Genomic DNA, 16,613 nt, shown 5'->3' on the forward strand with positions numbered 1-16,613 from the left:
GTTAATCGAAATGTGCAACTCGAGGGCACGCTTGCACGCCAAGCGCATTGCGGACGGTTCCGGTCCGGCACACAAGGGCACATGGCATGGCTGGTAGGGGCAGGCCGGGTTGGTCCGGAGGAATCGATGCCACAACCGGCTCCAGGGGTGGTTGCATGCATGCACGGATTCCCAGAGCATGACCCGAGCAGAGCAGTCCAGGAAGTGTGGTCATGTGGCTGTTAATGCAATTTTAATGTTGTTCTACAACGATTTTCATTTTCAACCACATTCGATTGAATTGGGAGGGCGTATCTTATGGTAACCGAAAGAACCCCCAGAGTTTATTTGTCCTTTTGGATGCCGAAATCAAATTTTAATTTCATTCATTGTCGCACTGTCTCTCTCTACGCTGGACGCTGTGTAAAATGAATTTCCATTTAATGCCGTGTGGTTTCCAGCATTTTCACGGTAATTTGCAAACCAGTTTTCCCTCGAAACAGCGCCGAGTGGGTGTCGAAAACGTGACAAACCATGCGCCTCCATCGTGGGCGCCTCCATCGTGGGCGCCTCCATCGTTGGCGCCTCCATCGTCCGACGGGGGAAATTCGAAAAATTAAAATTCCATATCCGTACGGCGTGTCGCAAAAAACAGGCAATTAAATCGCTTTAATTGATTCGCGTTTTCCACGCAAAACACATCATCGAGCATGCAAACGCAGCCGGCTGCCAATCACGATAAACAATCATAACAACGACAACGACGACGAATTGCTGATCGGTCATCCATCATCGTTCTTGTCGATAGGTCGTACGGCGTTGGAATGAAACCACTGACCTGGGAAAAATGCCCGAGAAAAAACCTCTCGCCCTCTCCCCGTAAGAACAAACAAAGACAAAAGACAGAAGAAGGATGCAGCACCAGGCCGTGCAGGTCTGTTCCGTCCGTCTCGCTGATTGAACATTTGTTCAAATATTCAATTTCACTCCGACACTATCCGATTAGTCGAGGTCAAAGGACGAAGGAAAGGGAGGGGGACAGTGGACAGTGAAAGAGAAGAAAACAAGGAGTAAAACCGTCAATGTGCCCGTCGTCGTCGTCGTCGTGTACTCGGTGGCTCATCTAAAATTCATTTTCTCATCCCAACCGGTCTCGTCAGGTGCTTGTTGTCAGTGGGGATGACGGTGTCGGCAGGCCACCCCCCGCACGAGTGTACGAGTGTGTGCGTGGGTGTGTACTTACCTAAGCTCCACATATCGATCGATTTGCCGTACGGGTAGCCCAGGATCACTTCCGGTGACCGGTAGAACCGTGACTGGATGTAGGTGTAGACGGTGCGGTCCGAGAAGCAGCTGCTGCCGAAATCGATGACCTTTATCGAGCTGCTACCGCGCTGCTTTAGCAGCACATTCTCCTACAAAAGACAGACAGAATTTGGGGGCATGTTAAAATACGAAACGGTGCACCGGAGGACATTTAGAGAAGGAAACAAACACTTACCGGTTTAAGATCACAGTGTATGATATTGAGCTCGTCGAGGAACCGCAAGCACTTGACGATCGAGTTGCAGAACCGCCGGATCAGGCTGAGACTGAAGCCCTGGTAGTTGTTCTTCTTGATCAACTCGTACAGGTTCAGGCTGTTCCGGAAAAGTGAAAAGAAAAATCGGAAAAAGAAGAGTCAGTTATAGCGAAGTAAACGCAGAACATCAATTAGCTATCCCCCGGCCCCTGCCCCGCTGATGGCATGCCGAAAGGACATTTCGCCGATCAACCAACGACCATTAAGGTCCTCTCTCTTGGCCCCTGGCGTGGTGGTGCGTGTGTCCCCCGGGCACGAGCTGCCGGTTTGCGGAACAAACAAACCCCCAGTAGTGACGGAGCGTACGACCCGACAACAGTCCGTTGGCGTTGGCTGGCAACAAATGTTTAAAGTTTTTGGCACTCGCGACGACGACGACGACGACGACGACGGAATGCAGTGACATCAAACCTCGGCCGGACGGATTCGACCACGGAACGAACGAACGGATTTGCATGTCCGGCGACAGTATGTTCAAACTCCAACGTAAGCCAATTACTGCTGCCGATTGTTTTTAATTTCTTTTTTCATCTCCTCCCCTCCCCCCCCTTTCCCAAAATAGAGGCTTTAAATGGCTTTTAATGGATCGGGCGCAACTGATAACGGGCCTTGCCTTGATGGTTGTTGTTTTGTTGACTTCGAACAACGAACTCGAGTTTGGAAGTCCTGGAAGGATGATGTCGTCAGCGCGTAATTGGCAAACCGATTGCGACTCAAAATCCAACAAAACTCACCCCCCGGGGAGGGAAGGGCAAGGATAATGATCCAACAAGCGCAATTGATAAAGCGAGCGCGCGACCGGAGAACCCCGGGTTCCCGGTCGTAACTTACTTATTTTAAATTATCCTGCGGGAAGCCCGTGGCCCGTTGCCCGTGTCTTCACGAGGATGACAATACGACAAATTTGTTTGGCATTGAGACCGCGTTCCCTCGGCAGTTAGTTGGCCAGTAACCTTGGGCTTGGAGTATGGAGTGCAGCGCCATTGTCCTGGCATACAGGCGCATGCTTTCCACAAAACTTTTACTCCACTAATTTGCTGCAACATGCACAACATGCATGCAAACGAGGAGATGCACTCTGTGCACATTCCACCATAGAGACCCCCCCCGGAGCACCGAGGATGACCTTTTGGGTGTTGTTTTAGGATCCGCACGCACCCCACGGATTGCGTGGTAAACTTCAAATTGTCAAGGAACTGTCATGTGTATGTGCAAACCGCTCGTTAGGTCCGGTGGGCTGATCGCTAACTCACACGCTACTACACGTGTTTGAGAGTTTTCCGGAGCAGTAGAAGCATTGTCCACGTGCCCATAATTACGGTGATGACGCAAGCAAGGACTTTGGGACGGATGTTCGATTCAAACCCTTGGTGATTTAAGACACAGTACGTCACAGAGACGACTATTGAGGTTAATCGCGACTGTCTGGCTGGCTACTTAGGGCAGACGAGTGGAATCCACAAGAAAGCACCCGTCCGATGATCCATTTATAGCCTTCCACAGACCGATGGAAAGCTTAGTGCACACACGATGTTTGGTAGTTGATTTCTTCCCCCCACGTCAAATCCGAACGGTGACGCGGTTTCGGCCTAATGGTCGCTTCTCGTCATGCAAGACAAACTCACAAACCACGATCATAGACGTGTCCTGGTCGCTAGAAGCACGTGGGACATCCAAGAAGAAGAAGAAGAAGAAGAAGAAGAAGAAGAAGAAGAAGAAGAAGAAGAAGAAGAAGAAGGCAGGAATCATGCATCGACATTGGCCACGACAACGACATCAGCAAGCTCGAAGCAGAAGCCAAAGTTTTGCCAACAATGAAGTGATTTTTCATTTGGCGGCCCCCATCCTGGCTGAGCTCTAACTTTGGCGTTTGGTGGTTGCGTTCTTCGTGAAGGTTAAAACTTTTCATCCACCTTCGACCGTTCAGAACGCATCCCCCCGCGCTCGAACGCTGTGTCGTAAAGCGTTAAACTTTCTGCCGCTACCAAACGAGACGATAAGCCGATCTGCCACTCTGTTCGTTCGTTCATTCGTATCGAACCAACGGTACAGGGCCTCGGTAGGGGGTGCGTAGTTTGGGTTTTTGTTGAGCTTTCCTGGTGGCCGGATCCTGAGATATGGATGCCATCAGAGGCACTGCGTGTTAAGTGAGTTACGGAACTTTTGGGACCGTCGGACCAGCAACAACGACCGACCACATGACATGGGCGTAGTGGCCTCACTATATTATTTGAGTTAATTAGAAGCGAATAGTTCATAATTGTGTTCCGCCTGCTTTCCCCTATCGCACGGGCATCTTCTTCATTAGGATTGCAAAAAGGAACGCCGGTCGCATGAGCAGCAACGTTCTCTCCTCAAAACGACGGTCGGCATCATAGTGGCGCACAGATCTAATTTCGTACCACCATCGTTCTGAGCACAGGCAGGAAAGAAGACAGACAGGAAGGAACGGAACGGAACGGAACGGAACGTCTAACGCACCCGAAACGACATTAGCAGCTCTTTCCGTTGTCGAAATGGAACGAAATTGAATATGTTTCTGGTGGTCGCAGGAAGCAGCAGCAGCAGCAGCAGCATCGAGCTTATCGATCTGCACGACACATTGCGTGCGTTGAAGCCGCAAAAAAAGCCCTAAAATACTCAGCAACAGTGCTGCAGTATTGCAGACATAACAGAGCAGAATGTTATCGGCGAACGGAGATTGCTTTGCATATCAGCATCAGATATCCCTGGGAAGAGGGACCCGGGGGAGGACCGGTAGCACAATGTTTCATTGGCCCGCATTGTCGACCCTTTTTGCCGCCCGAATACCGATCCGAATCGAAGATATTTAATTAAAACAAACCATTCCGTACGCGCTCGGTCGCCCGCTTGCTTCCTCTTCCATGTCCACCGTCGAACCTCGTTATCGCGAACGCGCGCTTCAACAATCAACGGCAGCGATGCTACATGTCGCTCATAATTGGCAGAGAGGGAGCGTAGGACAGTAGAGGGCTTGTTGTAATCACCGAATCACGGACCAAAACATCGAACTCCCGAGTCAACGCTGACTGGAGGAATGCCTCAATTGTGCCTTGTACAACGTGTCCTGCGGTTTGACGTCGTCGCTCAAACGTTCTGCACTGTGCTAAAGGATTACGGACGGAGCACGTGCACGGATGCAATCAACCGGGCCAACCAAGGGGGTGTAACCGGCACGCGAAAAACCGAGAGAACAAAAAAGAACGGCATAGAGCCAAAAGCTCCCAAAAAAAAAGGAAAAACATCGACGCGCGCTAGCAGCAATTGCTGTGGGGCTTGGGTGAGGCCAGAAGGAACCATCTATTGGATTTGGGGTTGTTTCGTTGGCCGATTATTTTTAGCGTCAGTGTCCCCTTGCATTCCTCCTCTTCGAGCGATACGCGATGTAGTACGCGAGTAGCGCCCACGTTACTACCACGATCCATTCAGGTAAATGAAACTCAATCGTGGGGGGCTTGCTACCTCGGCTGCGTCACCGGTAGCCCCGTTTCCCCAGATCCTGCCAAGGATTGGGCGCGAAAAGAGGAGAGAAAGTGGGCGAGGGAAAACACGAAAGTTACCAACCACCTCGGTGGCGTTGTTACGTGAGACGCCAAATATGCATGGAATCATATGCCGGAACTAATCGGATTAAGGGTGGTGAAGTGGAATACGCTCTCGGTTGGTGCGTTTGAGCCAATTTTGCTGACATTCGACATTCGGTGGCAGTGCCATTTCCCTATTTTCTGGAGTGGAAAAATTGGCGCAAGGATCGATGCGGGGAACAACATTTGGAACAACGCTAGCAAGGGAAAATCGATCGTTAAATCAATAACCGGCTTCAGGATTGCCAGCGGCCATGTCCATTGAAAATGCTTTTAATTGAAAAATCTCATCTCTTCCCCGGCAAATTACGAGGCAGCTAGCGTCTCGCGAGCGAGAGATCAGTGGAACAGGAAAATTGGTTTGGAAAACTTTTCTCGTACAAAAATGATCTCAAGACGGTAGAAACGGACGCCAAAGGAGGTACGAAGCCGGTCCTAAGCGACACGCAAACCATGGAATGGGGAGACTGCTGCCGATGGTGCGCGAACAGAAATGTATAAATCTTGCGAGCAAGAATCCCCACCCGGGTGGAGGCGACTCGTGCATGTTCCCACTAATAGTCTCCAAATTGCACCCCATTTAGCTATCGGCGGCGAAAGATTTATGGCCGGGGCCGCATCGGTTGGCCAAACTGAACCACCAGACTGACTGCCAGTCGCATGGCATGACGAAAGTGGTGGCCACAAAAGGGATCAGACCGTGCGCCATAGCATATTGCTCAATCAGCTGGAGCACGATGCCGTCGACGACGACGACGACGACGACGACGACAAAATTCGACATTGAAATTGGGCGCCGTAGTTACCTCATAAGCTCGAAGGTGATGCAGAGATGGTTGCGGAAGTAGAAGTAGTCGAGCATGTGGATGACATTGTGGCTACCGTCGGCGTCCTTCTTCCTCAGCTCGTCCAGTATCCGCACCTCGACCAGGGCCTGATGGTGGAAGCGTTTCTTGTTGCGGATGATTTTGATCGCGACGTACTGCTTGGTTTTGTGGTCGAGTGCCCGGATCACCTGGCCGAAGCTGCCCTTACCGATGATCTCCAGGATCTCGTACCGGTAGCAGATGTGATCGTGCACAATCTGTAACACAGAGAAAGCAGAATTAGTATTCGCGGTAGAAGTCGAAGCCAATTCATTGTCGTACCTTCTGATAGCAACCATTCTCATCGTCGAAGCCAAGGTTGGCTCCGAGACCCGCCTTGCCGTGGATCTTGCGAGCGTCCAGACCGAGATAGTAGATCTCTTTATACTTTTCGATCTCCTGCTTCTCGTAGTCTGTCATCTGGTGTCCATACTGATCCCAGGCTCCTGTTCACGCAGTGAAAGAGAAAGAGAGAACAGACGAGTTAGTCATTTGTGGAACTATTTGCTGCATTTGCGTGACGCGGAAGCGGAACTGCAGACCTCCTCCCCTTCCGAGGCTTTGCTTTTCCTGCTCCAAAGGCAGGAAATATTAAATTAACACCTTATTGCCGGTTTGTTTGCCCATTGCCGACCCCAGGACGCCATATTACTGCATAACGTATGAAGCGGCGACCACTTTCGGGCCCAAGGGGATAATAGAGATGTACACTTGGTGGGACGGTCGGTCCTGCGGCCCTGGAGTGCATAACATATCGCACGCCAAGCTGTTCGCGGTTCGTGTGTACCCGATATTTATTATTCACACCCGGTACAGGCACGTGAATGGCCGGATGGCGACCTGAAAGGAGCTTATGCTGATTGCCGACACAGCAAAACTGTGTTCCGTGGACACAACCACACACAAGGCACAAGGATAAAAGTGCAAACCGCGTGCCAACGTGCCATCCGCGCCAGCAAAACCGCAAGCAAATGATGGCTTAACGTACTCTCCTCCCCAGCACGTTGCTGGTCCACACGACGCTCCGTCCGCGCTGCGTCCGTGTGCTGATTTGGCACTCTGACATCCTTGGGCACCCCAAAAGGGCTTCCGCTGACTCACCGACACACTGATGACGCTGATGAGACCGAGCGTGCAACTCATGACGCCAGCGACCAGGCTGAGGCCAGGTGCTGGGCGAACTCCAAAGCTTTAGCGCGTCCAGAAAACGAAAGAAAAACTTCTATCCATGGGCATGTGATTGTCTGTCTACCGGGCCGTGTGTTCCTGTGTGATTTGGTGACCTTCAGTTGGCTCGATGTATGCGTTTCTTCTTCCGCTCCGCAAAAGGTCAAAAGGCTATGACGTATGCAGAGGGAAATGGTTCACTGGTGAGATGGTGAGATTCGCTGCGTCATCTCACATGAAGCTCCTGGCTCTCTGCCTCCTAGTGCTTTGCTATCATTTGCATCTGTTCTGCTAGAGGAGTAATCGTGACCTTGGGAAAGAATTTTCTCGTATTTTTCTTTTCCTATCTCTCTCTCGCTCTCTCTCTCTCGTAGCGCTTCGTAAACATTCTCTTCGCCTCCGGAGGCAACATGATGAGTCGAGGAAAAGCGTGCCTTTTGCGAACATGTGTTCCACGGCAACATACGTACGCCATGGATTCTTCCAAATTTAGTCCTCAAAGCCGAGGACGAGGAAACATGACAAGCAAGTAACCGGTAGCCAGCTAGCTAATAGAATTCCAATCCATTTCCAATCTACCATCGGCCGTAAACGTTGCAATTGAGCATTACTTTTACTGCAAACGAGCATATAAAAGTGCAGCTCAAACGTGCTTATGCTGCTTATGCTGCTACACTTCCTCCACCTCCATCGAGACCGTCACCGTCGCGGATTGACGTGGCCCTTTTTAACATAATTGCCCGTGCTGCTGCCATGGTTTTTCGGGTGCCGCATCAATGCCCTTACAATGTAATGTCACCGACGATAAAAGCACCCGGAGGGGAAGCCCAGCCCCCTAGGTCGCAATGATACGGAACGTTCGTTGCCCCGTTCGGACACATTTGGGGGTTTGGTGGATCGACACAGACACACAGTCAGAGGCACATCAATGCGGCAGTAACATTGTTACTCCCCTGCCGCCTGCGAGGTTTGAATTGAATTTAGCCGCAACATTTCCGGCTTCACCAGGGCGGGCATCATATCATGGGCCGCATGCAAATACCAGGTGGATGGGGGGATGTGCCAACCAAACCAGACAGACGATGGTCTCCGTATCATCGAGCCAAGAGGGGAGCGAGGACCAGTAAACGGGGAAATGCCATGCTACGGTCCAACGACCGACGAACGCCCTCTCGCACGGCATCGGTGCTACCCAGAACTCTCCAAGAAACGACACACTAATCACCTGTACGGCCGGGCCCGCGCATGACACACAACATGTACTCTCCCGGCGTGCCGGTCGGTGCGTTCCCGCAAAGCCGTTCCCCGATATACCGGGACACCGGCATGATAGCACAGCGCCGCCACCAACAATGTCGCCGTCGTCAAGGGTAGATACTGCCTCAGGTCACAGCTGGACAGCCAAGCCATTCCAGGACGGCTGGAAGCCGATTCTTGATTTATTTTGAAGCGAAAAGTAGAAACGAAAAGCCCCCGAAAATGGAGACGAAGAAGAAAAAGAAGTCCGAAAGTCCTGAGGACTGCACACAGGAAGTCCGGGAAAATCCATAACATAATAATTGAATTGATTTCGACGAACCAACGTGACATGGCGCGCCTGCTCTGGGGTGTACGTATTTGTGGTCGCACATAAAGCCACCCAAGAACCTCGGGCTTCTACTAACCACCTCCTGATTGGGTATTAGGCGAGACCCCCTGAAAGCGCCGCGTGATTCTGATTCGATTTTCCACCTTTTTAGCGAATGTCGTTATCGGTTAGCACACCAAGAACCTGGACGAACTCATGGCATGGCATTGCATGGATGTTGTTGCGGTTACGGAGCAGCGATTTCTGGCGGAGAAGTTCGTTTAGGGGACGTGAATATACAGACAGTGGAATAGCGTTGAAGCATTTCGCAAGGAATGGGGAAACGGGAGCTAGATGTCACTAGTAATGGAGTTCACTTCGTTAACTGGTTCCTTCTCGTGTTGTTAGACGCTTGGTTTAAGACGTAACCGACACACCATTTCGTTTGAAAATTCCCAGAAAAGTATCTTATCGACTTCTGTGGGCCAAGATATCTGACAACCTACTACAAGGGCTCATTATCGCAAACGATACGCGTTATTAAGCCGACACACCCCTTCCGAACTGTGGAAGTTTTTTTCCTGGAAAACCTCATTAACCGCATATGTCCCAACAGAAGCTTATCGCGGGAGTAGCACCGGTGTAGCATTACACACCCTCCAAAAACTCCATTGCCCCGCGAAAAGTTAACCAAATTAGTGACCGGCCACCGAGGACATTGCTCCACCATGTTGGGAGCAGCTGGTACTTACTTGCGGGTGTCATTGGTAGCGTCGGTTTGTCGGATTCCAGCTCGGTCGTCGAGTTGTTGTTGCTGGAGGGCGGGCTGAGCGGTGGCAGCGCATTGCCGTGGGCGTCGATCATGGTGCTACGACCGCCACGGAACGCGTTCCGCGTACCGCTCAGGCTGGCCAGTTCGGGCCGCGAATCGAACAGGTGCGTTGTGGTATCGCTCCGCTCCCGCCGGATCTTGTCGCTCTCCAGCTGTACCTGCAAGGGAAGTGAAAACGGAAGCGTAGACGGTATGGATTAGCAAGATGGGTTTGTTGTTGACAATGGAAAGGGAAATGGAAGATGATGAATGAAGAAACGAAAGGAACGCAGGAATGCTGGTGGCCGGACCTTCGGAAGCAGTGGTTGGTGTGACTTTTTCCGCCCACAATAATGGTCGTCGTGGTCGCCTTCGGCGTCCGTGCGTTCGGCCGCGTAGTGTTTCTGCGGCAAGACGCACAGCCAGCTGGCCGGTAGCATCTTGCGCAACGTCGCTCGCCTCGACATCACTGCGGCATTCGATCGCAATTAGCCCGCACCGCTCACGGCGAATCATCGAGTCACCGACGACGACGAACGAACGAACGAACGAACGAACGAAGAAAAGCACGTCCAATTGACACTTTCGCTCAATACAAACAAAAGCGACACCAGCAACGAATGATGATAACCGAGACCAACGCACGCCACGCGTGGCGTGGTTGTGGTTATCGGACCGAGCGGACGGAGCACGGCCGTTATCGGAGAGCAGCGCAGCGATTGCGATTCAATTTCGCACGCACTTTGCCGTTGATGGGCCGCTGATGCACCACCAACAGAGCAACAAAACTGTCAACGCTTTGCAGATGCACCAGAACAGCAGCAGGAAGTGATCGCACCGCTCGCACAGACACGCATTGCCCCCGAAAAGCACACTAAAATCGATCTGCACGACGGTACAAAGGCACAGAGCTCCAGAACGAGACCCGGACAGCTCGTGGCTCGTGCAACACTGACTGGCACCTCGCACCGGTCGGTCAGTAGCTCGCGATAACGAGCTCACCGCCGTGTCAGCGCGTGTTAGATACTCGAAGTGACAGATCACAACGCCCTCCGCTGCTCGGTGCTCCGCCACCCTCACCGAAACACATTCGCCACCGCCACCGAATCGAAACTGCTCCGTCCAGACAGGGACGCCAACGACCATCGTGGCCAGTGGCTTATCGGATAGCCGATTGGCGTCGGACATAATCCCCCCGGGGAGGGGGCGAGATGGGATGGGATGGGCTTGAGTCACGCATCAGCAACCGGTTCTCGTGGACGTCACAACCCGCAGCGTCAGAGGGGAGTCCGAAATCAGCACCATCCGCCGATTGCAATTTTAATTACTTTTTTCGGACGACCACGACCACGACATCCGGAGTCAGCGAATACCTCATCAGTACCCAACTCCTGAGCCCGAGAAGCTGTCGAAAGAATGCGCATCATCGGTGCATTCTTCATTCTACACCCCCTTTCCCTGGGGTGTGTCTCTCTGTTGACGTTCGCTTGATTAGCATAATCGCTTAATGATTCCAGGGAGCGCAGCGCATTGGTGGCGCACCCCCGGTCTAGACACACCTGGCTGCGACGTGCCCGGGCTTTAATTGAGAAGTAAGAGGAGTAGCAGAAGAGTTCCCTTTGTTGAATTCCCACTGCGCTGCACTACACTGCACACGTCGTCACCGGATCTTTGTTTGTTTGTGAAGCGAGGTCGAGTCTGAGTTGATTGGAGGGAGTTGCAGTTGCAGAAGATAACGAGTAGTGATAGAGGGAAGATACGAAGAGTTCAAGAGTGGTCACGAATGGGTGGCCAACCAGCGAGTTGAGCACCGAGAGACTCACCAGCGCAGCCGCTTCAGATTTGTGCTTTGTACTCCTCGGCAGTGGAAGTAGTCGAGATGAAGTCACTTCGATTAGATTGGCGATTGGAATAGCGTGACTCTGATAATCCTCGGAGCGAGGTTTCGCCCTCAATACACTCGGCGAATCTGCGCGCGTGTGACACGCACTCCCAAACAAAACAACTCACTATCAAAAAAAGGGACGAAGAAGCTACTGCACACTGTCCACACTGGGCTGATAAGCCGTTCTCCCGAGACCACCCAGAATCGCTAGCTTCTCACGACGACGACGCACGACGAATTACCAAGGCAAGTGCCATCCAAACATCTGGCAGCCTCAACTTGCTATCGCGATTGAACTGACCGTCCGCCCGGCTGAGCGATCTCGCTCATAAATGCGTTCCCATTTGCTCCGGCGGCCACACCGCCATCACCATCATCGTAATTGCCGGTAATCCCTCCTCCTCCTCCTCCTCCACAACACCGGCAGAAGTTCGATGCCGTGGCAATGTGTCACAGAGGTTATCTACCCGTCGTCTTCGAAGCCGGAAACCTTCCCGATCCGGCCGGCCGGCCGGTTCGTTGTCTTCGTAGACAAGGGACGGTCCGCTCGGCCTGGGGATGTCTTATCGCGGAATGTCTTAAATGTCGCCAGGGAGAGCGCGGAAACCGTCAAGTCAATCAACCGGGCGGCGCGCGCAGTACAAGTGAATTGATCCCACCGCCCGGTGACCTCGGCGGGCTGGATGGAGTGCGTTAGCCCCAGCGACAACCGATGATGGCTCACTTTCGAATGGAGAGTAATGGCCTGGCCTGGCCTGGCCTGGTTCGATTGGTAGGTTTTGTGACCGCAAAAACCGATAGCTACACCGAAGGACTTCGCTCCAGGGCCGGAGAAGGCGTAGAAGACGTGAAGTTCCTGGAATTCTGGACGCATTGGAATGAAAGAAGCGCGCAATATCTTAGCATTCCGTTCCCCTGGTCCGGATAATCCTCATCCCTCCACCCACGGATCATCATTTGCGCATCAACCATCGCCAACTTGTTATCAGTAACCGATGATGATGGACGAGGACGCCTCTCGAGCACAACAAGCAGCTTCCGTTCCGCTGCTACGCGGAAGACGCGAACAAAAACACTCCCGATTTCACTCGACCGTGCTGCTCCCCGTCCCTTTCCGGGGAACCACTCAACCTCGTCCTCGGAGTTCTAGTGTTTCGCGAGGCACGTGCACGCGATCGGGGCTGTGGTTTCCGGACGCGCGCACAAACGCACACACTCTAGCGGCCACTGATCGAGTGGGATTGAAAGTGAATTCGCTAGCCACGGTGGAGTAGTGCCGCGGGTCGGCAAGTGGTCTCGGCCACCCTCTGAGATCAGCGGCGAGCGCCCGCGCCGAGGCCGATTCGCGCATTCCATGTTCGCGCAGTCGATACTACGAAACGGGTTTGTGCCGTTCTGGAATTCGATAGTTTCCGAACGATGGGTGGGGGGGGGGGGGGTTGGGGGGCAAGGGGCCATGCGCCTTGTCTGATCGCGCGCGCCTTGTCTGAACAGGATTTGGTGGCCAATCAGCTGGTAGCGGTTCCAGTCTGTAACACACGCGGCGTTCTCTCGCATTCAAAGTCCACACTGCAGCGTTCCTTTGTATGGGGCTCCCCTTTGTCCCCTTAGATCACTAGTGTGCGCGTGCAGTTGCGGCAGTCGAAACGATTACTACCGATAGCAATCTTGCTCGCGACAAAACGTAATGCCCGATTACACTTTTTCCGAGAAATGCGTAAAAACAACTGAGAGGAATGCGTCATTCCTTGTGATGCTTGTCTTTGTGCACGAGAACAAGGGGCACGGTTTGCATGTTAGCGTGGACTTGGTATGCGACTGGACAAAGCGCACATAGTGTTTGTTTACGGAAGCATGATCGACAGCCAGCATAAACATGCTGCTCACATGGCCAACACACATCCGATCTGCCTTGGCTGAGACGTAAGCGATCTGCTTTGTGAAGCCAATAGTTGCTCCAACTCCAAATACTCTCCTCCTAACTCTCCAACAAATTGTATTGGGGGACCAGCCCGTGACGTCGATCGTCCAATTAATTGAAACCATTTTGATTGGCTGCCTTCCCAAGCGTGCCCAAACGACGCATCCTTCTCAGGGGTTGGAACGACATGTGTCGTTAAAGACATATTGGATGCCCGTTTGACGTAAAACTAAAAATAAATTCGTCTTTCCCCGCCCAAGGGGCGCGTGAGAGACCATCAGATGGTGGCCGCGCACCTTACGCACCAACAAAAACGGAGCTGGGTCCGACACTAAAAACCCACTCGGCCCGGGGCCCGTGCAGCACCGTGGGTCAGTCAATAACCATAAAGCTGATCATCGTTTCATCACCTCCACCGTCCGATTTGATTTCGGGATCCAGAATCCACTACCAAACGGCCAGGGCTCGTTGATGCACATCTAGGAGGAAGAGGAACGCAGCTCATCATCATCATCATCATCACCAACGACCATCACTCTCATCGCTCACTCTTCGTGACGGGCGTTTCGCAAACAGATGCTCCGTGATGGTCGATGCCAGGGAAGAGTTCCGACTGGAAATGTGGAGGGGGGGGGGGGGGGAGCGCGGAGTTATTAATGTTTGCCGCTCGTAAAACAACATGTTCGCCCAAAATGGAGCGCAAACACAGACACACGGACATGGGGTGGTCACGGAAAGGGCACCGAAAACCGGAAAGCAATTTCGGGCCAGGGCGTTAGTCGTAATCCCCAGCGCACTCCCTGCGATGGTCGACCTTCTGCCAATTTGTATTTCAAGGAGAACCAAAAATCAATCGTGCCATTCCGTTGCCACCGTGTTTGGCCCCCTTTTCCCTTGTTTTTTTTTTTTTTGGCAGTTCCGGGCCAATTCTCCGAAACTGTCGAAGGTGTTTGTGGGTGTGCGAGTGGGATCGATGCACCGGAGCGGCATGCACCCCGCAGATACAGAGTAGTGACCCTCTCCATTCCATTCCATAGGATGCCAGGAAGGTCGAGATGCCAAATTGCGCCCTCCAGTTCGAGACACTCGCACGTGCACGTGCACATGCAGCCGCTGCAGCTGCACCACCAGCAGCATCCGGATGCATAACTCTTCACCTCTCTCTCTCTCTCTCTCTCTCTCTCTCTCTCTCTCTTTCTCTCTCGTCTCGGTGCAGTTCAGGTTGAAGCGCTCAATGCAGCGGAACTAAAGGGACCACCACCGGCACCACCGTAATAGCGGGCGGCCGGTGCCCAGTGGCCCTGGCCGGTGTCAGTGAAATTAGAAGCTCATTTTTCACTCTTCGAACCGTTGCACCGAGACCACCCCCACATCCCAAGGGGGTGGTTGGGGGCCGTTTTAATTGCTTCAAATAGGAAAAGTATGCTCGGCCCGAGACCCGTTGGTTTTCCTTCGAGCGCTCGAGCTGCACCGTTTTCACAACGCTTGCCTCGCTGACGAATGGCGAAAGCACTCGTTTACCGTCGCCAGCCTCGTCGTGCAAGCATGATAAATGATTGACCGATCCCAAGGAACTGGAACACCGGTGGTGGAGGAGTTTGCTCCGATTGGCCAGCTGATTGGGCAACAGCGGCCAGCATGCATGGCCACGCGGACACACGGCTTGTAATTACCTTTTGCAGTGCACGCAAAGAAGAAGCCAGAGCGCGCCAGAGCACACCAGACCGTTGTACAGCGCACCGTTCGTGAATGGACATTTGCATTGATCCTCGATTTCTTCGAGCTTCACGAAATGGAACGCAACAAGCAGCCCGCCTTGTAACGGCCCACCGAAATGGCCGCTTACCGTTTGGTTGAAGCAATTACCACTTCCCAAAAGGGGAACCGCTTTACGCTCGCAAACAGCGTGATAATGGCGGGAGCGCGCTCGTGCGCTCCCGCAAGAATAGAGATCGAATGTTTCAATTTCCGATCACCAAAACCTCACTCCAACGAGGAGCCAGTTAGCCAAACCATATAAAGCCACCCGCGCATGCTTTGCTACAAGATCGATCACGCCACACAGTTTCACTTTCAGCGCGAGAGTAGCGGGCGGCACGGAATCAATTTGCATTTTTTGTTAAAAGACTTAAACGACTAATCAATTCCCACTACTTACTGGTCCACGGTCCAACATGATTGTGTTTGTGTGTGTTTGTTTGATTCTGGTTCTCCACACGGCACGGGTTCTTCTGGTTCCTTCAGACTATCCTCCTGGGATCCGTGGGTTTTAGATTCTTGTTCTCACTATCTCGCTCTCTCTGTCTGTCTGTCTGTCTTTCTCTCTTCTATATCGCTATATCTGCTTGCTGTCTCTTCTAGAACGCGCGCGTGTAGGTGCGCAACACCTGGTTGTCAATCACTTCAACACACGGACACACGCACCGTAACACAAATACACAAAGAATTTAACGAAACGAAACTAGAGTGACTGGACGACGCGTCGTCGCCGCAGAGTTCTTTACAGCTAGCTAGCTACTAGCAGGATCCGCTCGCAAACTACCCAGTGTGCCGATGCAGATTTGCTAGTGCGGTGAGCTGGGAGAGTTGCTGGCTGTGTCGCTGCGGGCGGGAACACAACTTAGGCGCGACGACAATCGGTTGCGACGACAAACTTGGTCAGTTGCTCCATCGAGTGCTGCCGTACTGCTGCTGGACAGGTTCTCGGCCCTAGTCGCCTAGAACTGGTTCCCCGGGATAGTTTGGCTTCCCTCGATGGCTGCTGCTGCTGCTCCTCCGAATGGGTCACAACTTGGAGATGGAGCGAAAGAGCGAGAGAGAGAGCGATGTTGTTGTCTACTGTGGCGTGGATGCAGCGGATGGATGCGTTACGCTGCAATCTGGAAGAGAGAACGAGTTGGAGAAAAGAAGATCAGTACACGGGAACGAGAACGAAGACCACTGCGGTGCATTCCAGCACCGACGAAGATGTTTTCCATCATCCAGCCGCCCCTCTGGAAGCCATTCAGCACGATCTCAATCGATCGATCGCAGAGAGAGAGAGAGACGAAGAAGGATCGTTGTTTGGATTACAGTTTTCGTTGGTGGTGCACTGGTGCATTGGAAAGTGGGATTTCCTGGACTGGAGCCAACGCAAAACACGCCAGGCCACACAGAGCGCGGTCTTGTAACACCGAATTCTTGGCATCCTGGGAGTGCAGTGTCAGTATTGCGCCAAGGCAAGGCGCCCT

General features: G+C 52.6%; 1 protein-coding gene across 1 annotated transcript in view; it reads right to left on the reverse strand.

Annotated features, from left to right (window-relative positions):
* LOC126571519 (laminin subunit alpha-1-like) overlaps positions 1-16,613 on the reverse strand; it is a 90,932-nt gene that overhangs the window by 6,825 nt on the left and 67,494 nt on the right. The window contains 5 exon segments of the mRNA XM_050230087.1: positions 1,223-1,394; positions 1,481-1,619; positions 5,973-6,250; positions 6,315-6,478; positions 9,519-9,756. Coding sequence (XP_050086044.1) covers positions 1,223-1,394; positions 1,481-1,619; positions 5,973-6,250; positions 6,315-6,478; positions 9,519-9,756 — 991 coding nt within the window.

This window comes from Anopheles aquasalis, chromosome 2 (assembly GCF_943734665.1).
Source record: "Anopheles aquasalis chromosome 2, idAnoAquaMG_Q_19, whole genome shotgun sequence".
Lineage (NCBI taxonomy): Eukaryota > Metazoa > Arthropoda > Insecta > Diptera > Culicidae > Anopheles > Anopheles aquasalis.